The 23,893-nt window shown below is 38.9% G+C and overlaps 2 protein-coding genes across 2 annotated transcripts; one reads left to right on the top strand and one right to left on the bottom strand.

The window, feature by feature from the left end:
- The first annotated feature begins 122 nt into the window (after positions 1-122).
- Positions 123-18,398, top strand: LOC117301011 (F-box only protein 9-like). Its single transcript, XM_033784891.1, has 12 exons — positions 123-263; positions 3,687-4,209; positions 5,161-5,261; positions 5,817-5,874; positions 6,267-6,378; positions 8,972-9,095; positions 10,415-10,578; positions 10,974-11,173; positions 14,769-14,887; positions 16,126-16,242; positions 16,580-16,659; positions 17,069-18,398. Exons 1-12 carry the CDS (start codon positions 261-263, stop codon positions 17,172-17,174), a joined length of 1,707 nt encoding a protein of 568 aa, XP_033640782.1. The 5' UTR covers positions 123-260; the 3' UTR covers positions 17,175-18,398.
- A 2,641-nt stretch (positions 18,399-21,039) lies between these two features.
- On the bottom strand, positions 21,040-23,557 carry LOC117300915 (coiled-coil domain-containing protein 127-like). The gene is made up of 3 exons (XM_033784783.1): positions 23,476-23,557; positions 22,287-22,447; positions 21,040-21,770 (listed from the first exon to the last, which is right to left on the bottom strand). The coding sequence occupies exons 2-3, from the start codon at positions 22,399-22,401 to the stop codon at positions 21,238-21,240; spliced, it is 648 nt and encodes a 215-aa protein (XP_033640674.1). The 5' UTR covers positions 22,402-22,447; positions 23,476-23,557; the 3' UTR covers positions 21,040-21,237.
- Positions 23,558-23,893: the final 336 nt, after the last annotated feature.

Raw genomic sequence — 23,893 nt, 5'->3', positions numbered from 1 at the left:
TATGGGAACGAGGATACAAACAGGCCAAGTTTAGTCAGGTCCCATGAAAATAATGCTTTAAAGAAAGACATCAATCAGTTGGGTACTATACTGCCTAAACAGTAGGTGTTATTATTGTCGTTTTGATGTCGTGTGCGTGATAAGAAGTGTGAAAAATATGGCTGCATTTTTGAGGTTTTTAGAGTTCTCCAACTGCATTGTCTGTTTTTCTGACAGAGATTGTACGGCTTGAAGTGGTCACGAGAGACCGCACGTTACAAATGGTGGGTGTTTAAGTCAAAATATTCACCTAAACTGAGAGTCAAACTTGAAAAATTAGACTTTGAATTGATTGATTGACTTGACTTGAGAGTTGTGTACAATTCTACAGAGGGCGCTATATATGGTAATGGGGGTGTCATTACTCCTTTACCCCTTTTTAAACTATAAAAAATAAACAATAATAAAGCAAAGTGTATAAAAACTTAAACTTTTATTAACCACTTTAACTTTCACTGCATACAATATGAATTAAACAATTGGATAACTTTCCGTATCCGTATACTATTATGTTATGATGTATTGGTTGTATCGTAGCGTCATACGTTATCGACCCTCATATGTTTTCGGTCCCCAACTTTGATTCCCGTTTACAAAAACTTAAACTTAAAATTCCTGTGTATAAAAACATAACTTTTATTAACCACTTAACATTCACTGCATATTAAACAATCGGATAACTTTCAGTATCCGTATTTTATGTTATTGTTATGATGTATCGTAGCGTTATACGTTATCGACCCTCATATGTTTTCGGTCCCCAACTTTGATTCCCGTTGACCGCGAAATTGTGCAAGCTGCACCGGTGACAAGCTATGCAGTTTACTCACGGTCTGTATTTTCATCAGGCTTAATCATGCTGAGAAAAAAGTTTCCTGTCGTTGGTTATGCTCAAACATTTATAAAATGATTGATTTTTGGTACTAATCACTAGTGCATTATTAATATTATGCCAACATTCAAATGAGTCAAAGAAACATCATCCAACCTCAAAAGTTCAAAACAAAATTACTATCTTCTAGATTGAGTTTCATTCTGCTTTAGTCACTAGATGGATCACGTGAGGTGGTTACTATTTGGGATTCTATGGTGTGCAAATGTGGGGAAAATATTAAAATATTTTAAGTGAAAATGACAACAATTTTTTGGTTTGATTTACTGCATACTGTAATAAATTACTAGCTTCTGAATATTCAATAAAATACCAACCAATGAAAGGTGTGAAAACATGACGTTGCTCCAATGTCGTGCATGCATAAACACTGTTCATGGCGGACTGTCTCTCGCAACGTAAAACCAAAACTTTAAAAATTTCAACACACCATGAAGTGAAAGTGTTATTGTGAAAAAATTGGATAGATTATTTAAAAAAAAAAAATTTAGTATTTGATTGTGAACATTTTTGCTGTTATCCTACTGAAAACCCATGACACCAGGACATGGCATGTATGTATGGCGCCACCACTTTATCACTCTGTCTCAATTTTACAAAAGGGATATCTCATTGAGGTAAATTAGATACCATCTTTTCATATCGAATGAAAAAGTGTACCGCCATACGGAAACTTTTCCAAACAATCTTTAGAAATGCTCTTCTGCCTGGCGGTATATAAATATAATTTTTCAGGACTTTTCAGAACATAGTAATAATAATATCTATGCAAGTAGTGAGTAAGTGAGTAAGTGGTGAGTAAGTGAGTAAGTGGTGAGTAAGTGAGTAAGTGTGCCCATAGCATCATAATAATAATATCTATGCAAGTAGTGAGTAAGTGAGTAAGTGGTGAGTAAGTGAGTAAGTGAGTAAGTGGTGAGTAAGTGATTAAGTGGTGAGTAAGTGAGTAAGTGGTGAGTAAGTGGTGAGTAAGTGAGTAAGTGTGCCCATAGCATCATTTTGGGTAGGAATTATAGTAATAATAATATCTATGCAAGTGGTGAGTAAGTGAGTAAGTGTGCCCATAGCATCATTTTGGGTAGGAATTATAGTAATAATAATATCTATGCAAGTGGTGAGTAAGTGAGTAAGTGTGCCCATAGCATCATTTTGGGTAGGAATTATAGTAATAATAATATCTATGCAAGTGGTGAGTAAGTGAGTAAGTGTGCCCATAGCATCATTTTGGGTAGGAATTATGACATCATGTATACATATTAAGACCAAGAGAGGCGTATGTAATTAACATTGTTAATAACAAGGGGAATGTACTTTGTGTTTTGGCAGCCAGCTAGTCTACACAAATTACAGATTACAATGAAAAACAATTATGGCCGCTTGTCAATCTCAGGTGTAATCCTTGATTCATAAAACATCACAATCTGTAGTCAAGAATGACGACACAATCTGGGAAATGGGGACTTTGAGAATTCTAGTGCATTCCTTCTTTGAAGCTTAGCATTAGTACATAATAGGGGTACGGACAGACCTTGAACTTCCTTCTTGATGGGGAACAGTAATTTCCCTCTAAGGGGCAATTCTACGAGGAAAATGTAAATTTTGTAGTGGAACTTTTCAAAGGGCACCACAGCAAAAACAATTGATGTGTGTGTCGTGGGTTATGATGAGGGTACCATTCCTACTTACATGTACATACTGATAATGATGTTGCAATTCAATTCTATTCAATTCAAAAAGCTTGAATATTCCTCAGTAGGCAATTACATCAGTTGACCAGCTCCAAATAAAAACATTAACAAATATGGCTATAAATATTGACAAAATACAATTATTTAAAAGTATAAAGATTATCTGACAAAATGAGCAAGCAGGTGTAAAAAATGGTTGAAACCACAGCAAAGTGAGTACATATAAAAAAACATTAATTGAACGACATTATTATGAACCACAAAACAAATTATAGGCCTACTACAGTGTAAACAGATAAGCAGTGGCAAACCAGACCTTCAAATAGCTGGATTCATAACTTCATTTAGTTAAAGTCACCTGGAAGTGGTATTTGTTCAAAAAAAAAGCTTTTGTCACTAATATATGTGTTTTGATGAGTGGAATGTGAATAAACAGTTAACTAATGTTTTAAAAAATCAGTTCTTATGTTATTTACAAATTTAAGAGTAGACCCCGACCCGAGAGGGCGCTCTTCGTGACGTCAATCGAGGCAGACTTTGCCTGTAATGCAGAGAGTAAACACAATTGCAAAGTACATATACAGACCAAATCGTGAGTTTGTACGTTTAAATTTTTTTTTTTTCTGGCAATGCCGACCAGGTGTATTGCTGCTGAATGCAGAAAAACACTTTTTGAAATGTACCAGCTCACGACTTGGACGTACATGTACTTTGCACGTGTGTTTACTATACGCATTGCAGGCAAAGTCTGCTTCGATTGACGTCACTAAAGGGGTAGGCAGAGTCAGCCATCCAAACAACTTTATATATTTTTTAAACATATAAATCGTGACAAACAATTACTAAAAAAATTATTTTATTGTTCGTAAGCATATACTCTTATGTTTGAAAGAAAAAAAATCCTATTTCCAGGTGACTTTAACACTACTAATTTGCCATTCTCCAGAGATACTTTGCTTGTTTCACTCCCATGCTTGTTGACATGAGTACTAGGTTTTATTTTGTACAAGTTTCATTTCCTTAAAAAATTATTTTGTCTCCTTTACCCTAACTGTGAATGCATTTAGGCTCAGGAAGAGCATTTCATCTGCCGAGAAACATTTCAGGAGGATCAAGAAGAAGATGAGATTGATCTTCCTGATGATGAGGCAAACCTGGAGAAACAACTGTCTAGTTTCCGCCAGCAGTGGAAAGAAGAACTAGCCGGTAGTCTGGACACAGAGACCAACGGTCAACCAAAGAAGAATGAAGATGAAAATAAAGGGGTAGACCAGGTGGCTAGTGGTCAACCTAGTTGGAATGTAAAGCAAGGTCAGAGAAAAACCACTGGTCAGTCATTGGGAACCAGTGGTCATCAAGTAGAGAAAGAGCTGGAGATTGTCGGTGGTCAAGAAGAGCAGACCAGCACTGATAATAGATCTGCCAAATTGACAGCCAGCAGTTATCAGAGATCAGAGAAGGTAACAGCAGATGATGGCAGTCAACAGGTCTGCAGTGATGCGCAAGGTTCTATTACAGACAAGGTAGCCAGTCTTCAGGCTTCAGGTTCAAGTAATCTTTCCTTGCAGACCCAAGAGAGTCCAGTGAATGGTGAGTGGATTCAGAATATTTCCGTTCTTAATAGCACATATCAATGTGAGGTCCCTACTTTCAGTATTTCCTCCAAGGTATGTGGAGCTACGTGTTGAAGTTTGAGACCTACTCCTTTTACATTACAGGGTGTTGTGGCACAATATGCTGCCAATCAAACCAGGAACACCTGGCAAACTTTTAACGATAAGTGCACTGGGTTCTTTTATGTGCATTACACAATACACAGAACCAGTGGTCTTGCGTCCCATCTGAAGGACAAAGCAACACTGGTTAAGTTTCCTGCTTAAAGGCACTGGGGTGGATTTCACAAAGGTAGTCCTAACTTAGGACTAGTCCTAGGCAATGCTAAGAGGTAGGGTCAGTCCTAAGTTAGGATGAGTTACTTGTCCTAACTTAGGACCAGTCCTATCTCTTAGCATTGCCTAGGACTAGTCCTAAGTTAGGACTACCTTTGTGAAATCCACCCCTGGACACTATTGGTAATTACTCAAAATAATTGTTACATGTTGCATAAAAACTTACTCGGCAACAAGCAATGGAGAGCTGTTGATAGTATAAAACATTGTGAGAAATGGGCTCCTCTGGAGTAGCATAGGTTTTTTTTTTTAAGGTAATTTCTCACTAAAATATTAAAATACTTCAGGCCTGAAGCCTTTTTTATGCATCTGAATACTGGTCTTGGACAATTACCAACAGTGTCCAGTGTCTTTAAGAACACAAGTGTCACAATCGGGACTCTGCTGATCAGAAACACCAGATCTTGAGTCCAGCACTCTTCTGCTCGGCCACACTAGCTACCAGTTTAATACTACCTTTAACAAGTCTTGACAGGTGTACATTTGTTTATGTTTACAGATAGCTCTTGATACCTTTTGTTGTACCATTGTCAGTCTTGATACCCAGTGTTTGTGGGAGATTTTCTAACCCACTTGTGTCTTCTTGTTGTAGATGAATCTCTGTCAACCAAAACTAGGAGAGAAAGCGAGATGTCAGTAGCTGACATCGAGAAAGAGGATGACGATAGTGATCGAGAAAACATTCAGGCCAAGGTACATACAATCTGTTCCGGGTAGAACTTGTATTATTATGTTGATTGACAAGAATTAAGTATACACGGACATGGACAGGAATAGGCCAACACAAACGAATAAACAATTGTGACATGGAAACATTTTTCTCTAGGTTCTCTGATTTCTTCCTCAAATATACTCAGTAATCACAGGTACATTGTACTTACATAATTGTATTGTATCTTGATGGGAAAATAAGTCGACCGTTTCCGTTGAGACCCAGATCAGCACTGACCGCCCTCTCCAGATCTTGTGGGAATCCAAGCCTGTGATTCCAGGATTGGCGCACAAGGTGCCTGGATTCCCAGGGGCTCCAGATGTTTTGCGGTCAGTGCTGCCTGTGAACTCCTTTGAACTATCTTTATTCTTGATTGTGTTATTTCAAACCTTAGGATTCACATCACTGGTGAAGGACCTCCCTGAGGAACAGAAACTTCCAAAAGATGATCAAAAAGTCAATGACAATGTTGATGAGACACTTGGGCCAAGTCAAGATCTGTCTTTCAAGTTACATTTATATAATTTTTCTTTTAGGCAAAGGCTCTGTTCATCCAAGGTGTACATGCAGAGAGAAAAGGCAAACTGACAGAAGGTAAAATATTCTTATTTAATATAAATGTGACGTGTCCTGACCGAGCGTTCAATCCCACTGGACTCAAGCTCTTGTGTTTCTGATCAATCAGTAGAGTGTGGGTTTGAGTTCCTTTCTTGCCACTTTCTTGCCACGATTGGACGTCAAGCTGTTGGTCCATCATGTAACAGAACACAGTTACAGTTAACATTAAGAGAAGGGGTTCAAAAACTTCTAAAACATGTCTAGAAATATTTTTAAGGACTTTCCGACGTCCATAGATAAAGTACTGTAAAAAACTAATTCTAATTAATGATGGTATTTTTCTGCTAATGAAATCAAGTGGCTGAGACCTCACTTATGTTTTTTTCCAACAGAGTTCTAAATTATTCTAACCCATGATCGTATTTCAGCTATCTGTAAATATCGTCACGCTATTCAGCTCATGCCTGATGTGGAGTCTAAGATCACTGATTATACCATCAACCGAGCCATGCAAGATGAAGATGATGATATTCAAGACGGGTAAGCCAAAATTAGGGTTTCCCTTAACCCTAACCCTAACTAACCATCAACCCTAACCATCAACCGAGCCATGCAAGATGAATCTGATGATATTCAAGACAGGTAAGCCAGATTAAGGGTTTACCTTAACCATGACCATAACCCTAACCATCAACCATAACCATAAACCTTGCCGTGCAAGAGGAGGATGATGATATTCTAGACGGGTAAGCCAGATTAAGGGTTTACCTTAACCATGACCATAACCCTAACCCTAACCATCAACCCTAACCATCAATCGTTACCATCAGTCGTGCCATGCAAGAGGAAGATGATGATATTCAGGACGGGTAAGCCAGATTAAGGGTTTACCTTAACCATGCCCATAACCCTAACCATCAACCATAACCATAAACTGTGCCATACAAGATGAAGATGATGATATCCAAGACGGGTAAGCCGGATTAAGGGTAATTCAACCTGTAGTGGCTAAAGATATATTGACAGGGGTTGGTGGATGTAGCTTCATGTACTTTTAGCTTGGGCGGTTCCAGAAATTTGGGGCTCGGTTCCGGTTCTGAAAAAAAGCTCGGTTCTGAGACATACCCGGTTCCAATTCAATATAAAACATAAGCCGCCCGTCCTGAGCTCACACACACACAATTGAGCCGATCTATTTTAACTGAAAAAAAAAACCAAGTCAATCAGACATCGGTCCCAAGCTCACACAAACACAATTGGAGCCGATCTATTTTAATCCAAAATACCCACCCCAAGTCAGTCAGACATCGGCCACTGAGCGCCTATTCTCCCTGCATAAACAAGTCTTAAGTACATAACCCTGCATGAAACAGCCAACCCACATAGTGCATGTAGTGTGCCGACTGTGTATGTGTACTGCACAATAGTACTGTGTGTTGTGGATGGGGCAAGTTTCTATGAATATGGATATACCAGCAGCCAATCAAAACGTACTTACTGACTGTTTGGATCTTGGACTCTGTATATCTGCATACCGTAGGTATAGGAGGGGAGTGCATTGTACATGTATATATGCAGCCACGTGTGATGTCTTCTCAATGTGTGTGTTGGTGGAAATTCACTGTCGAGTCACCGCATGTATTGCTTGTGTGTACTGTACATTTTGTTGTACATGCAGTAGCCTTGCTCAAGGCAGTCGAATTATTCACTCCAAAAAAAGACCGACGCTGTATAAAAACCCACCCGTAGTCACTGTGCATAACATCGCACAACACTATGCCCCCGTACACTATCCGCATGCAGAGGCCGTCAGGTCAACAGCCTTGTAGGGTCTGTGTTGAAGCCACTGACCTCATTACTATAATAAGCAAAGAGTTCCACGGTCAGCTCATTACCATAATGCCCGTGAAAGACGAGACATGTCTACATCACACACCACCACCACGGACGCTCAGCGAGCATGATAGGCGTGCGTGATTGGACGTCAAAATAAATGATTCATTTGCCTCACATCCTGTGTTGTCTGATAGGTCTGACGAAAGATATACACATTCATGGACTGCATACTAGCATATCCGAGAGCCCCCCAATTTTTTCAATACAACACATTAAACCCGGAAGTTACAGACCCGACAAGGCTGTCAGCCTGACGGCCTCCGCATGCGGTTATAGTGGTACGAGTGCGGATGACTTATGTGCACAGTAGTCGTAGGATGTGACAGTGTGTATACGGGTGGGTCATGCGGTGTGATCGCACGCACCACGCACAGGGTATACGGGTAGGTTTACAGAGGCGCCTTTTGGGAGCGAATAATGCGACTGCCTTGAGCAAGGCTATACATGCAGCCAAATGTGATATTTAATACTCATGTCGGCTTGAAGCCTTTGCTATGTATTTGCGGTCAATGCTTTCAACATCAAGCCTCAATTTTTAAAGCTGGATCGGTCCCTAGACCGGCTCCACAGAGACATTTATAATTGGGACCCGGTCTTTTAAAATCAGAACCGTCAAAAGCGGGTACTCGGTTCCACAGAAGAGTGGACCCGCGGGTTTGGTTCTCAATTTGGAACCGGGTAGAACTGGGTAACCGAAGGGACCGCCCAAGCTTAATGTATTTGAGACTTTCTTCCAACATTTGATACCTTTAGTTGTTCTTGGTTTGAGTCTCAACCTTGCTGTCTTTTGTTGAGCACTGACTAAACATATTGATATAAACACTGGGAGGGAGGACTATCATGTTTGAGGCGTTGCATGGTATCATTTATTTAGTTTGTATTCTGCTGTGTAGGTTTGGTAGGGTTTTTTCAAACTCGATTTAGGAATTCTGGATACTTCTTAGTTCTGAAATTGATTGTCCATTGATTACTACCTGAGTGAGTGATAGGAAATCGGCTGGGTTGCATCTCTTGCTTAGTGGATTAAGGAGACTTACTTACCTACCACAGGGTGAGTTACCTGAGTGAGTGATAGGAAATCGGCTGGGTTGCATCTCTTGCTTAGTGGATTAAGGAGACTTCTTGTTATTTACTTACCTACCACAGGGTGAGTTCCTAATTGGACTCAACATTTTGCAACCTGCTCTAGCCATCGTCAAGAGAAAGTATAATTTGATTATTTTTCTGCATTTTTCAGGTACCAAGATGATGACAGTGATAACGATACTCAAGATGATGGAATGGAGGACTTGGTATCGGAATTAAAGTCACTGACTACAAATGATATCAAGTCTCACTGTGATCCTAAGTTCCCTCAGTCGGTAAGAGCTAAATCTTTCTTCAATAGTTCCCTTGCAATAAGTCGCCACTCGCTAAAAAAATGCACTCAATGAGGCCAAATAGCGCACTTACTGCAGCCTAAAACATAACATAACATAACAATTCAAATTTATAAGGCGCAATTGAGCGCACTAGAAAGAAATTAACTTGGAAAAAGGTGAGTCTTAAGGACTTTACAAAAAGCAGAAAGAGTAGTGGATTCGCTAATGGCACTTGGAAGAATGTTCCAAATCATTGGCCCAGCCACACTGAAAGCCTTTTGACCTAGAATTTTGTTTGCTCGGGGAACATTCAAGCAAGTGATGTCAAGTGTGGACCGAAGAAATCGTGGAGGAGTGTAATGTGACAGTAAAGTGGTATTGAGGTGTAGTTTTGTTAAAGCATTTAAAAACGAGAAGAGCAATCTTAAAATGGATTCGTTCTCTAATCGGTAGCCAATGAAGTTCCCTAAGTGATGGGGTAATATGTTCTCTCAAGGGTGTGGAACATATTAAACGAGCTGCACTATTTTGTAATCTTTGAACTCTGTCAAACTCATATGACGTTGCACCAAATAAAAGGAGATTGCCATAGTCAAAACAAGAGGGGACGAAAAGCGCCCTGGAGACCAAAAAAAGCACATTGACTGAGGCCAAAGGAAGCAAATCATTGGAAAATAGCAGTTCTTTGTGAAGAACATATTCACTTGACCTCAGCTTCCTGTAGCGTTTTGCGTTATGCAGGGGTCCATATCACAAGCCTTGGGATAGTCATGGGAAATACAAAGGGAAAAACTTACACTGACGGCGGCTGTCAGGGTTTCCTTTAACTTCTTTTAGTGACTGGTCACTAGCAGCACTAGCGTTGTAGATAGTTTCTGTGCTCTGTAAATGTATTTATGCTTATTGTTACCAGTTACATTGTAATTTCACAAGTCCATCAGCTTTTTTACCTATCCTAATGGTCCTTAAAGTATAATACTTGCATACAAGTTTACTCAGTAATAATTAACTGAGAACTGGTTATAGTATAAAACGAGAAATGACTCTCTCTGAAGAAACATAGTTTTTGAGAAAGAGGTAATTTCTCATTAATATGAATCAGAGAAAGACTTCTTAAAGCACATGTATTTATGCAACAAGGGTGTTTTTTCTTTCTTTATTTTTTTGCAACTTTGAAGACTAATTTCGCCCAAATTTTCACATGTGTGTTATTTATGCATTATATGTTTGGATGTAAATAGTAAGAATACTGGTCTTTGACAATTACCAACAGTGTCCAGTGCCTTCAAAATTAAGCCCTGTTATTTTACATCTTTTAGAGTACACACATCTCATCACTGCCGATTGAGCTTCTTCTGTACATCTTTCGTTGGGTGGTGTCCAGTGACTTGGATTTGAGATCCCTGGAAGTACTTTCCTCTGTGTGTCGTGGATTTTATGTCTGTGCAAGAGACCCATCCCTGTGGCATAGAGCTTGTCTTAGGTAAGAGAAGAACTCTTCCTGAAGCAACAGGCAATGTTTGGAGTACAAGTAAAGGGACCCATGGGGCATAGAGCTTGTCTTGGGTAAGAGGTACCCCAACTAGAAGACCCTTCCTGATGCAACAGGCAATGTTTTGAGTGAGAGTAAATGATTCATGGGGTATAGAGCTTGTCTTGGGTAAGAGGTACCCCAACTAGAAGACCCTTCCTGAAGCAACAGGCAATGTTTTGAGTGAGAGTAAATGATTCATGGGGCACAGAGCTTGTCTTGGGTAAGAGGTTCCCTAACTAGAAGACCCTTCTAGATGCAACAGGCAACGTTTCAGTAAGTACTTAGTAAAGTACCTTACCCTCTGACATAGTGCTTAATTAATCCTTTTTCGTTTTTATTTGTAGTCTCTGGGGTCGGAATTGCTGCAAGACAAAAGACTACAGCAGCTGGCGGCAGATGTATCTGGAGCGCCCTCACCCTAACTTCAACGGTGTGTACATCACTAAGAATACGTACTTCAGACAAGGTGAAACAGACCTTGATGGGTTGTATCGACCGTGGCACATGGTGGAATATTATCGCTATGTCAGGATGTTTCCTGATGGTAAGTCATTAGCTGTGAATGAATTGAGGATCTGTGGCTAAAGGTAATGGCTACTGGGGCGGTAGTGATATATAAAGGAAGGATGAGATCAAGCCAATAGCCAAAGCAGTTATGAGAGACATAGCCAAAGCTATAGATTTCATCACAACAAAAACTATTCCCTTGAATATGTCAACATTTGTTACATTTTCTTTGTCTCACTCTTATCATGTTGATTTTTTCCTTGGTGTTTCTTTGAGTGGTCGGGTTGGTGTAGCAGTAGCTATCTTCGCCTTCAACATCTAGGACCCCTGTTCAGACCCCTGTTCAGATCACGTCGGGGGCACTTTGTAGATTTGGTTTTCAGTCACTACCTGACTGCATGGGTTTTCCCTGGATTATTTCTGTAGGGTTTTTCTCCCACATCTAAAACTGAAACTTCCTTCCTTGTCTTCTCTTAATTGGGTTCTTGGCTAGTACAGTGATTAAGTTTGCTTCTCTCAATTGGGTTCTTGGCTAGTACAGTAATTTAGTTTGCTTCTCTCAATTGGGTTCTTGGCTAGTACAGTAATTTAGTTTGCTTCTCTCAATTGGGTTCTTGGCTAGTACAGTAATTTAGTTTGCTTCTCTCAATTGGGTTCTTGGCTAGTACAGTAATTTAGTTTGCTTCTCTCAATTGGGATCTTGGCTAGTACAGTAATTTAGTTTGCTTCTCTCAATTGGGTTCTTGGCTAGTACAGTAATTTAGTTTGCTTCTCTCAATTGGGATCTTGGCTAGTACAGTAATTTAGTTTGCTTCTCTCAATTGGGTTCTTGGCTAGTACAGTAATTTAGTTTGCTTCTCTCAATTGGGTTCTTGGCTAGTACAGTAATTTAGTTTGCTTCTCTCAATTGGGTTCTTGGCTAGTACAGTAATTTAGTTTGCTTCTCTCAATTGGGTTCTTGGCTAGTACAGTGATTAAGTTTGCTTCTCTCAATTGGGTTCTTGGCTAGTACAGTAATTTAGTTTGCTTCTCTCAATTGGGTTCTTGGCTAGTACAGTAATTTAGTTTGCTTCTCTCAATTGGGTTCTTGGCTAGTACAGTAATTTAGTTTGCTTCTCTCAATTGGGTTCTTGGCTAGTACAGTGATTAAGTTTGCTTCTCTCAATTGGGTTCTTGGCTAGTACAGTAATTTAGTTTGCTTCTCTCAATTGGATTCTTGGCTAGTACAGTAATTTAGTTTGCTTCTCTCAATTGGGTTCTTGGCTAGTACAGTAATTTAGTTTGCTTCTCTCAATTGGGTTCTTGGCTAGTACAGTAATTTAGTTTGCTTCTCTCAATTGGGTTCTTGGCTAGTACAGTAATTTAGTTTGCTTCTCTCAATTGGGTTCTTGGCTAGTACAGTAATTTAGTTTGCTTCTCTCGATTGGGTTCTTGGCTAGTACAGTAATTTAGTTTGCTTCTCTCAATTGGGTTCTTGGCTAGTACAGTAATTTAGTTTCCTTTAAAAGTCTTATTGTCTGTGATGGATTAGATGTCTGTGGTTATAATGTGTTCCAATCTTTAAAAACTGTTTTGCGTATGAATGAATAAACCCCCGGAAGTGATTGAGAGCGCCCTCACGCGGTCAAAAATATGGCCCATTGGGTTCTTGGCTAGTACAGTAATTTAGTTTGCTTCTCTCAATTGGATTCTTGGCTGGTACAGTAATTTAGTTTGCTTCTCTCAATTGGGTTCTTGGCTAGTACAGTGATTAAGTTTGCTTCTCTCAATTGGGTTCTTGGCTAGTACAGTAATTTAGTTTGCTTCTCTCAATTGGGTTCTTGGCTAGTACAGTAATTTAGTTTGCTTCTCTCAATTGGGTTCTTGGCTAGTACAGTGATTAAGTTTGCTTCTCTCAATTGGGTTCTTGGCTAGTACAGTAATTTAGTTTGCTTCTCTCAATTGGGTTCTTGGCTAGTACAGTGATTTAGTTTGCTTCTCTCAATTGGGTTCTTGGCTAGTACAGTGATTAAGTTTGCTTCTCTCAATTGGGTTCTTGGCTAGTACAGTAATTTAGTTTGCTTCTCTCAATTGGGTTCTTGGCTAGTACAGTAATTTAGTTTGCTTCTCTCAATTGGGTTCTTGGCTAGTACAGTGATAAAGTTTTGTTTCTCTCCATGGGGATCTTGGCTAGTACAGTGATTAAGTTTGCTTCTCTCAATTGGGTTCTTGGCTAGTACAGTGATTAAGTTTGCTTCTCTCAATTGGGTTCTTGGCTAGTACAGTAATTTAGTTTGCTTCTCTCAATTGGGTTCTTGGCTAGTACAGTAATTTAGTTTGCTTCTCTCAATTGGGTTCTTGGCTAGTACAGTGATTAAGTTTGCTTCTCTCAATTGGGTTCTTGGCTAGTACAGTAATTTAGTTTGCTTCTCTCAATTGGGTTCTTGGCTAGTACAGTGATTAAGTTTGCTTCTCTCAATTGGGTTCTTGGCTAGTACAGTGATTAAGTTTGCTTCTCTCAATTGGGTTCTTGGCTAGTACAGTAATTTAGTTTGCTTCTCTCAATTGGGTTCTTGGCTAGTACAGTAATTTAGTTTGCTTCTCTCAATTGGGTTCTTGGCTAGTACAGTGATTAAGTTTGCTTCTCTTAATTGGGTTCTTGGCTAGTACAGTAATTTAGTTTGCTTCTCTCAATTGGGTTCTTGGCTAGTACAGTGATTAAGTTTGCTTCTCTCACTTGGGTTCTTGGCTAGTACAGTAATTTAGTTTGCTTCTCTCAATTGGGTTCTTGGCTAGTACAGTAATTTAGTTTGCTTCTCTCAATTGGATTCTTGGCTAGTACAGTAATTTAGTTTGCTTCTCTCAATTGGATTCTTGGCTAGTACAGTAATTTAGTTTGCTTCTCTCAATTGGGTTCTTGGCTAGTACAGTAATTTAGTTTGCTTCTCTCAATTGGGTTCTTGGCTAGTACAATAATTTAGTTTGCTTCTCTCAATTGGGTTCTTGGCTAGTACAGTGATTAAGTTTGCTTCTCTTAATTGGGTTCTTGGCTAGTACAGTAATTTAGTTTGCTTCTCTCAATTGGGTTCTTGGCTAGTACAGTAATTTAGTTTGCTTCTCTCAATTGGGTTCTTGGCTAGTACAGTAATTTAGTTTGCTTCTCTCAATTGGGTTCTTGGCTAGTACAGTAATTTAGTTTGCTTCTCTCAATTGGGTTCTTGGCTAGTACAGTAATTTAGTTTGCTTCTCTCAATTGGGTTCTTGGCTAGTACAGTAATTTAGTTTGCTTCTCTCAATTGGATTCTTGGCTAGTACAGTAATTTAGTTTGCTTCTCTCAATTGGGTTCTTGGCTAGTACAGTAATTTAGTTTGCTTCTCTCAATTGGGTTCTTGGCTAGTACAGTAATTTAGTTTGCTTCTCTCAATTGGGTTCTTGGCTAGTACAGTGATTAAGTTTGCTGTTCTGAGAGTGCTTGGCATCACAACCAGAACAAATTAAATGAAATAAAAACCTTCTTCCCCCTAACCCCCCCCCCCCCCCCCCTTCTTTGTCATTCCCTTGTTGTGTCTATGTGCATTTCAGATGAACACTCATTTTAAGATCACTTAGCATTTTGTGAAATCTTAAGCCCTGACTTAATGTTTGATTACAGGTGTAATAATGATGTACAGTGCACCAGATGAGCCTAAGCTGGTTGTCAGTAAAATCAAGAATAAGAATTCATCTTTACCAGGCATTCTGATTGGACAGTATGGGATTGTAGATGACATGGTAAGCTCTATCAGGCATTCTGATTGGACAGTATGGGATTGTAGATGACATGGTAAGCTCTATCAGGCATTCTGATTGGACAGTAAGGGATTGTAGATGACATGATAAGCTCTGTCAGGCATTCTGATTGGACAGTATAGGATTGTAGATGACATGGTAATCTCTATCAGGCATTCTGATTGGACAGTATGGGGTTGTAGATGCCTGGTAAGCTCTATCATGCATTCTGATTGGACAGTATGGGATTGTAGATGACCTGGTAAGCTCTATCAGGCATTCTGATTGGACAGTATGGGATTGTAGATGACATGGTAAGCTCTATCATGCATTCTGATTGGACAGTATGGGATTGTAGATGACATGGTAAGCTCTATCAGGCATTCTGATTGGACAGTATGGGATTGTAGATGACATGATAAGCTCTATCATGCATTCTGATTGGACAGTATGGGATTGTAGATGACCTGGTAAGCTCTATCAGACAATCTGATTGGACAGTATGGGGTTGTAGTTGACTTAGTAACAGTGTTGTAGACTCGATTGAGTGATTTGGACTTGAGTCGAACTCAAGTCGCCAATTTTACTGACCTACTTGTGTCTTGACTTGACATGTGCACAAATTACTTGATAGTTGAGAAAGGACTTGATTTTATCCCAATGCAATTATTGTTTAAAATAAATGTTGCAAAATCGAGTCTTCTGTATCAACGATGCAAGTGGCGATCCCGTTGTTTTCGAGTGCTCTTGTTATACGGCTGAATCTTAAATTTACAAGGATAACAGAATTTGTATTGTGTTTAAGTTTGTCGTGATTTGTCTGGCCAAAGTTTGACTTAAAGGGAAGGTACACGTTTGGTAATTACTCAAAACAAATATTCACTTAAAACCGACTTGGTGACAAGCATTGGAGAGCTGTTGATAGTATGAAACATTGTGGGAAATGACTCCCTCTGAAGTAGCGTAGTTTTTGAGAAAGAGGTAATTTCTCACTAAAATAAACTTTTATTCCTATCTGAAAGCACACAAATTTGTCCAACAAGGGTGGTTTTTCTTGCATAATTTTCTCGCAACTTCGATGACCGATTTAGCCCAAATTTTCACAGGTTTGTTATTTTATGCTTATGATGGGATACACCAACTGGTCTTTGACGATAACCAAACGTGTCAGTGACTTTAAGACTTGACTTGACTTGACTTGAGCAAAGTCTGTGATAAAGTGAATTCTTTTGATGTTTCAGGTTAAAGCAATACTTCGTAGAGAGAATACCGTGGACTATGAATCTGGATTCAATCGCTACATCAGGTTCAAACGCAACAAGAATGTGAAAAATGACATCAGCTACACATTCCACTTGGTGAGTTAAGAAAAAATGGTTATGACAGGCACGATATTCTAATTCCTACTTAAATCTGAATTCCACATTTTTGTTTGTCCTTGGGGAAAATCAGACAAATTGTGATTAAATAGCCTTAAAGGTCCATTGAAGGATTCGACTTGTGTACATTTAGGTCAGCCCTCTTGTACTCCATCAAAGATTCCCACTGTTTTCCAATGAGCAAATGTCAAGGCTGTTATGAACAATGTAAACAAGATCATGTTTGAAGAAAAGAATTAAGGAGCATGAAGGAATGTTGGTTCTATGAAGAACCAGGTTTTGTGAGTAAACATTTGTTCCCTTTGTTTTTATACAGGAATTTAGTGTGCGATCTGCCGGCCATCATCCAAACTGCAAGTTGGAATGGAAGAGCTATTGGTGTCAAACCCACCACAGGTATCTATTTATTTCCTCAAAACCTTCAAAAATTGAGAAGATAAAAAAGATAAAAGTACATCAAATTTACAGTAAAAGGTATAAAAACACATAAATTAAAGAAACAGAATAACCCTGACACTCTACGACGACCCCAGACCATCTACTTACGTTTCATCCTATTTCGATTAGCAATTTCTCCTTTACCAGAAGTGCCCCCCCCCCCCAAAAAAAAAAAGGAGTAGGTGGCAATTTGCCCCAGTCTGGTGGCAGTTGATTTGGGTCAATAGCCCAAATCAGTTAAGTGTAGTCCTCACGCCAGCCTTGTGATGTCGGGCGATCTATCATAAAATAACTTGTGTAAAGTGTTCTTATTTGTATTATTAGTATGTTGCTGCCTTGCTAAACTTGTTCTTGTTTCCCCAAACAGACCCACTGGTAATACTAGCGTTGCAGACTTTGAAGTAGATGGCTATAAACCACTCATATTCAGCCGAGTAAAGAGCTACACTGTCAACACAGACAAACCCATGTAGACTCTACATCAACGTGATCAAGGAGTGTGTCAAGCTAGGAGGTGTAAGGGCAGAGAGACGACCATGCTGAATCTACTTCACATAAGAAGTTTGTCAATGGCATAGGGTTTTAATCTAATTGTGATTTTCCTACTCTAAAAATGAGTGCTATGTAATCTTTGTGTGTAAAGACTGTCAAATAAAGTTATAGCAAGAAAGTTTAAGAAAGAACAAATCCACACAGCAAAGCACAATGTAGGTAGATAAGATACACATGAGCATCATGATGATGCTACCATCAATCGTCATCTGAATATACATTGATATTTTGTTCCTATTCTTTGGTGCAACTTTTCTTTATGCTGCTACAATCTTGTTTTTCTTCTCAACTAGCAACCAAATTGAGGCTCGAAGGAAACAATAGTCTGATTCCTTTTTATGAAATGAGAAGTAGACAAGCCAGTAAATGCCAGTATTCCTTTGTCTGTACAGGGAACCTGACACACTACATGTCGTGGTGAAGGTTTATAATCTGCAGAGAAACACCATTCAGTGTACATGTAGAACCAAAATATGTACATTATGGAAGCTTTGGTTGGAAATCAAGTCTTAAAAAATAGTCTTTGCACCTTGAAGACTAAACAATATTATGCCATGCGCCGATTTTTGACCGTTTTCATGGCTATAATAATGGTTTATTTTGGAGGTTTTATTGTCCATGATGCATGTGATGGTGTTTCCAGTCTTTAATAACTGTTTTGGGTATAAATTAATAAACCCCCTGAAGTGATACAAATAATGTTTGAGAGCGCTTTCACGCAGTCAACAATTCTGGGATTTTCTTGTGTTCTTGCATTGTAGCAGAATATACTCAATTGGTGAAATTTCCATTTCACTTGGCTTTGCCTCATGAAATAGAATAGTCCAGATTTCACTTGGTGATTATATTATGTGACAATACACACCCATGTATTTGTAGGATTTAGCTCTAAACTCAGAGATAACTTTGTTTTGGCAAGTTGTGAATTCTAGGGAATACTTTCAGAGAAGTTTCATGGACTGAGAAGAGAGCCACTTTCTTTTAAAAAAAAGTGAACTTTTATCAGAAACTGATGACTGCTTTTAAAGTTCATGGTTTGGTTAGTGTTTACATTGGATGTTCATAGCACACCCTTTAAAGCCATTGGACCCTTTCGGTAAACAGTGTTGTCCAAGGCCCACACTTTGTGTACCACAACTTCTATATCAAATAACAAACCTGTGAAAATTTAGGCTCAATCGGTCATCGGAGTCGGGAGAAAACAACGGAAAAACCCACCCTTGTTTCTGCGCGTTTCGCCGTGTCATGACATGTGTTTAAAATAAATCCGTAATTCTCGTTAACGAGAATTTATATTGTTTTGCTGTTTTCTCAAAAAGTAAAGCATTTCATGGAATATTTCAAGAGAAGTCTTTCACCATTGCCTTCTGTAAACCCTGTAAGTTATTTGTAAATCTGTGAACTTTTTTTTTTTTTTTTTCTGAACCGAAAGGGTCCAATGGCTTTAACTAAAGGTTCTTTAGATTCAATTCAAGTACTAATAACATATTTCCTATAAAGCGCATTTTATAGTAGGCATCTTTAAGCTTTACATTAGTGCCCTGGTCATTAACCTTAATGTTGTTTTTTAAACTGATCAGTTTGGGGTTTTAAGGAATTTTTATAAGAGATTTTAGTAAGCAAATCATGATGCTATTTTTTATTTTCTCAAAGCAATTTCTGAAGTGATGATGAAGTGCACAAATTTGAAGGAAATAACTATTTTAAGAATAAGTGATGTTTGAAGCTTTTCCAGTTGTGGCTCAGAAGAAAAACTATTAAACATGTAGAAGTAAACTCAAATTGCATTGGTTGGACGGCTCTACGTCCCTCATGATAGATACAGAGACGATGCTGATGACGAGTAAACTTGCGTAACTGTACAAGAATGGTGTTAATGATTCTTGGAGAACCGTGTGAACTAAGAATCGCCGTTGTCTTGAACATCCTGCTCATCTTCAGGAGAATACCAGACTGCTGAAACTGCTGATGATGCTTTGGTATCGAGTAGGGCTTGAAACTAATTATCAGCCAAAATTCAATTAGGTTTATATTTTTGCAACAGGTGCCCCACTCATTTTGAGCTTAGCAAAGTAATTTGCTAAGCAGTATTTTCTGCTTTTTTAACACTTTGGTTAAATTAGGCACAGTTCTTTTGGGCAAATATATTTGCTGGATTGTACTTCAAACGGTGTAATCATGCACAATAATATTGTACTTTAAAGCCGCCTTACTGTAGGGGACTGGATGCTAACAATACTAATGGAAAAATACACAGATCATTGTAGTATTTTTAATCTGTTTTTATTGGAGAATGGAAGTTAGTTACTCTTTAATAGTCAGTTGTTTTTTGTTAAGGCAAGTCCAATTTTCTAGCAAGTCCATAGGATGCATTGTTCATTTTAGCTAAGGAGAAACTTGTTTAGCATCAATTTGATTGCCTAATGTTGTTGACATGTAATAATGTTTTCAGTAATATAATGTTCGCGGTTACAATCAAAACATGTATCCACTGCAATCAAAATATAAATTTCAGGCAAGATTAATGTATGGAAATTTTTGTACATAATAAAAAAAAATATTAAAAAAACAAGTTTGATGTGATTTTTGTACTTTGTAAAAGTTTAAACAGAGCTAGCGGCCATAGTTAAATGGTTATTGTTCAAGCTTACATCCTAGAGAGGGCAGAGCCATTTTCATTTTGCAAACGGCACTTTCATTGGGAAATCTTAAGTCTATAGACATGATAGATGAGAAAATACACCGATCCATTAGGCTCTGCCCACCTCGCAAGTGTGAGAAAGAACATGTGAGCCTCTCCAATGCTATTCTGCACATATCAGACTTTTGGTTGTGCAATGGGTTGTGATTGGTCAATACGCAATGGGGCGGAGCTTAATGGACCAGAACAAGGGCAACAGAGATTGTGACATCTGTGTAATGCCCCTTATTTTTGACCGCGCGAGGGCGCTATATATAGTATTTTGATCACTTCCGGGGGTACACGCGATTCGCCCTGCACAAATTAATAGGCGTTCTGTCACTTTTGTTGCGCCGTAGTTTCAATTTGCTTTAGAGGTGGATTATAACGGCTCCTTTAAAAGTTTTATTGTCTGTGATGGATTAGATGTCTGTGGTTATAATGTGTTCCAATCTTTAAAAACTGTTTTGCGTTTGAATGAATATACCCCCGGAAGTGATTGAGAGCGCCCTCACGCGGTCAAAAATATGGCCCATTCCAGTCATGAGAGTTCAAGGCTGCATTATCAAGCACCAGTCTCACCAATCCTCGGTCAAATTCATCTAACTTGTTGGATTAATGTTTTTATAAAATTTATTTTCACCCAAGGTTTTTTATTATTTTGTTCAGGTGTATCAAAACCCTTGCATATAAATCTGAATTCATAAATACCTCGGACAGTTTCGCTATTCCTATTGGTGGAGAGCGCGTCACGTGGGTGTGTATAAACCTGTTCTTTTAAGAGTTTCTTCATTCTTATTGGTCGAGAGCAACGGCTGAAACAGTTGTGCCACATCATGCGTGACGCGCACAGCATTACCTGAGGGCGGCGGAGGGCTTTACCATTTCATAGCTGGAGGGGTGTTGTGTTGAAAGAAATCATTGAATCATTAAAATTTTTGCATTTATTTGACTTTTTTACCAAAAAGTGTTGATGTTTTTGACCGAAAAGGTATTTATGAATGGAAATCAAAGTGTGTTGTATCGGTTTTCAACTAGTGGTTTAAATCCGTCGAGGCCTGGTTCTTGATAATTTACCTCGACTTTGTCTCGGTAAAATTACCAAGAACCAGGCCTTGTTGGGATTAAACCACTCGTTGAAAACCTCTTCACCGCACATTGATTCCCTTTTATTTAACTTAATCCTTACTAATGCATAAGAATATCTTACTGAAAAATATAAGATTTTTTCCTTATTTCATGCCATCTAAAATCAAGAAAAGGTCAAGCACACAATAAAGTAATGCCTTCTTGAAGTAGTGCAGTTATGTTTCATCTAGTTTCTTCACTCGGTCACAAATATTCTTATATTTCATAAGTTGAATTTGAGCTTTCCAGAAGTCCATGTAAACCCACATTAAACATCCTTGTTTTCCTCCGTCATGATTTACATCTCCACAATGTTTATCATTCCTTAGAATATCCTGCATTCCTTTATACAAACCTAGTTCCTTATCATAAGACTTAGAGTATGTTAAATCTTTCAGCTCTTTCTCAACTGGAAAACGGTTCTCCCGACTTGTGAACATATTGCAGAAAATCTGTTGTCGCTCTTTGAGTAAGGGTCGGAGGTCATCTAACTCTAGCATCATCCTCTCAGTGACGAGTTCTTCTTGTCTCTGAATGTCCTCAATTGCAAGTTTCCTTTGGAACGATGTCATTCTATCGCTAGTTTGCTCCAATGGCCCCCTTGGTGCAGCAGCGTTGTTTACTTGAGTTTCTGCCTCCTTTTTGTGTTGCTCTTGCTTCTCAGAAAGTTGAGATAATTGAATGGATACCCGTCGCTCAGCTAACCAACCTGATAAAAGAATCAAAAGATAATCAAGGCACTGTACTCAATTTGTATCATATGGTACAACACCAGTATGTTGACTAACTGGTAGACAGCTTTCTCTGCTCTCCCCTCCCCCCCCCCCCTTCAGGCTAGCCCACCTTGTTGGGTCATTATGACTCTTTTTTAACATGAGTCTTAGTCATAGTTGCTATGAGAAGACTGACGTTAACATAACAGAGAGCCACCATAATAAGTGCAGGCATAATATTAGGTACTCTGGGAAACGCTTTGATTGAGTATATGTGGGCTGTCTGTGCTGACATAATAATGTAGGCGCGTGCATGCATTTGACTTGGGAGTAAAGTTTAAGCAATTATACTTGACAACTGTAAAACTGCTGTTGGTTCTCTCCCACATAATCACTACTGGTATTACTTCCATTGTAATAGATTTCTAAATCTTGAACAAAATCTTTAATTAAAATCTTTAAAAAGAAGCAGACTTTATTCAAAATTATTTCATATATTGGTAATCATTCACCAATAAAAAAAGTGGATGCAGGAAGTAGAAGTGGCATGAGCTGTGAGGCAATGCGACTGATCCTCCTTGCGATTGGTTCTTCAGTTGGGGGGATGTTTAGATTATTCTCCTCCATGTTTGGTGCATAACATTCAGGCTCTTCCTATTATCGTCACCAAATCCTGACCAGAAAGAATAAATTGAAGCAAAACATGATGGTGTGTTATGGGTAGGCCTAATTGCTTCTAGTTCTACCATAGAGTATAAAGTACTCTATGGTTCTACAGAACTCCTCTCACAAGGTAGCCAAGTTATACTCCTAGAAAATAAGGCTCCCCTTGAGTTCCTAGAAGTAGCCAAGTTATACTCCTAGAAAATAAGGCTCCCCTCGAGTTCCTAGAAGTAGCCAAGTTATACTCCTAGAAAATAAGGCTCCCCTCGAGTTCCTAGAAGTAGCCAAGTTATACTCCTAGAAAATAAGGCTCCCCTCGAGTTCCTAGAAGTAGCCAAGTTATACTTCTAGAAACTATAAGGGTCCCCCGTAGTTTCTAGAAGTAGCCAAGTTATACTTCTAGAAACTATAAGGCTCCCCTCGAGTTCCTAGAAGTAGCCAAGTTATACTTCTAGAAACTATAAGGCTCCCCTCAAGTTTCTAGAAGTAGCCAAGTTATTCTAGAAACTATAAGGCTCCCCCGTAGTTTCTAGAAGTAGCCAAATTATATCTTCTAGAAACTGTAATTGGCTCCCCCGTAGTTTCTAGAAGTAACCGAGTTATACATCTAGAAACTGTAACGCTCCCCATAGTTTTTAGAATAGTAGAAAAGTAGCCAATTTATAATTCTTTCTGGAAATAGTTGGAATTGAAAAAGAAAAAAATGGAAAAAAAACGTTGATTGGACCACAAAATTTGTGTTTGTATTATATATTGTGGTGAATATAACATCTCCACCTACATCTACGATGGTACTCAGCAAAGTGCCCCGCCCCGGCCCCATCCTCACACACCCCGCCCACTTCCTAGCTAGAATATTAAACGAACTGACTGAAGTAATTAAGTGAGAGTGGAAATGAGGTTCGATCACTTGTCGTCAGGGCAGCGGAACGAAACTCTATTAAAGTTCCGACATAGCATGTCAAGCCTTCTAACACGATCCCAATAATCAATAATAATACAAGATATAAAAAAATTCAAAGATGTAAACAAATTCACCTGTCCCGACGATAAACAAACGCCCCGCGGCAGCAGGTACATTCGACTGTTGCATGGGAGTGCATGCATACCCCCTCTGTCGGCCCCCCCCCCCCCCACCCCCATCCAATCAATTATTTATCCGCTAAAACGACACTTTTAATTGGTTATTTTGCCCAGCATTCTTACTGTTGAGCCAATGGGAACGGACTAGACAGTTTATATGGAATGATACCAGCCTAAAGCTAGCCGCATATTTGGCCCTAATCCATCGCGATCCATGTACATGTACTATGTAGTACAAGGTAGCGAAGTGTGTGTGTTTTTTTAGAGGCTTGGCATTTTATGACGTTCCAATTGCCATCTTTACAGTACACACACACAAAACTACTGCTGATTCTTTTTCCCGTCGCATTTTTTTGTCTTAAGTTGCATTTTT

The sequence above is a fragment of the Asterias rubens genome, chromosome 16, assembly GCF_902459465.1.
Source record: "Asterias rubens chromosome 16, eAstRub1.3, whole genome shotgun sequence".
In the NCBI taxonomy this organism is placed as follows: Eukaryota; Metazoa; Echinodermata; class Asteroidea; order Forcipulatida; family Asteriidae; genus Asterias; species Asterias rubens.
The sequence above is the reverse complement of the archived record's forward strand: the minus strand, read 5'-3'. Positions and strand labels throughout refer to the sequence as shown.

Excerpts from the sequence above, each read along its gene's own strand:
- LOC117301011 (XM_033784891.1), top strand. Across the intron at positions 4,210-5,160 it reads CCAAGAGAGTCCAGTGAATG|ATGAATCTCTGTCAACCAAA; the intron begins GTGAGTGGATTC and ends TTCTTGTTGTAG. Across the intron at positions 14,888-16,125 it reads ATGGGATTGTAGATGACATG|GTTAAAGCAATACTTCGTAG; the intron begins GTAAGCTCTATC and ends TTGATGTTTCAG.
- LOC117300915 (XM_033784783.1), bottom strand. The coding sequence starts at position 22,401 with ATGGAGGAGAATAATCTAAACATCCCCCCAACTGAAGAACCAATCGCA. Across the intron at positions 21,771-22,286 it reads TGCATCCACTTTTTTTATTG|GTTGGTTAGCTGAGCGACGG; the intron begins GTGAATGATTAC and ends TTCTTTTATCAG.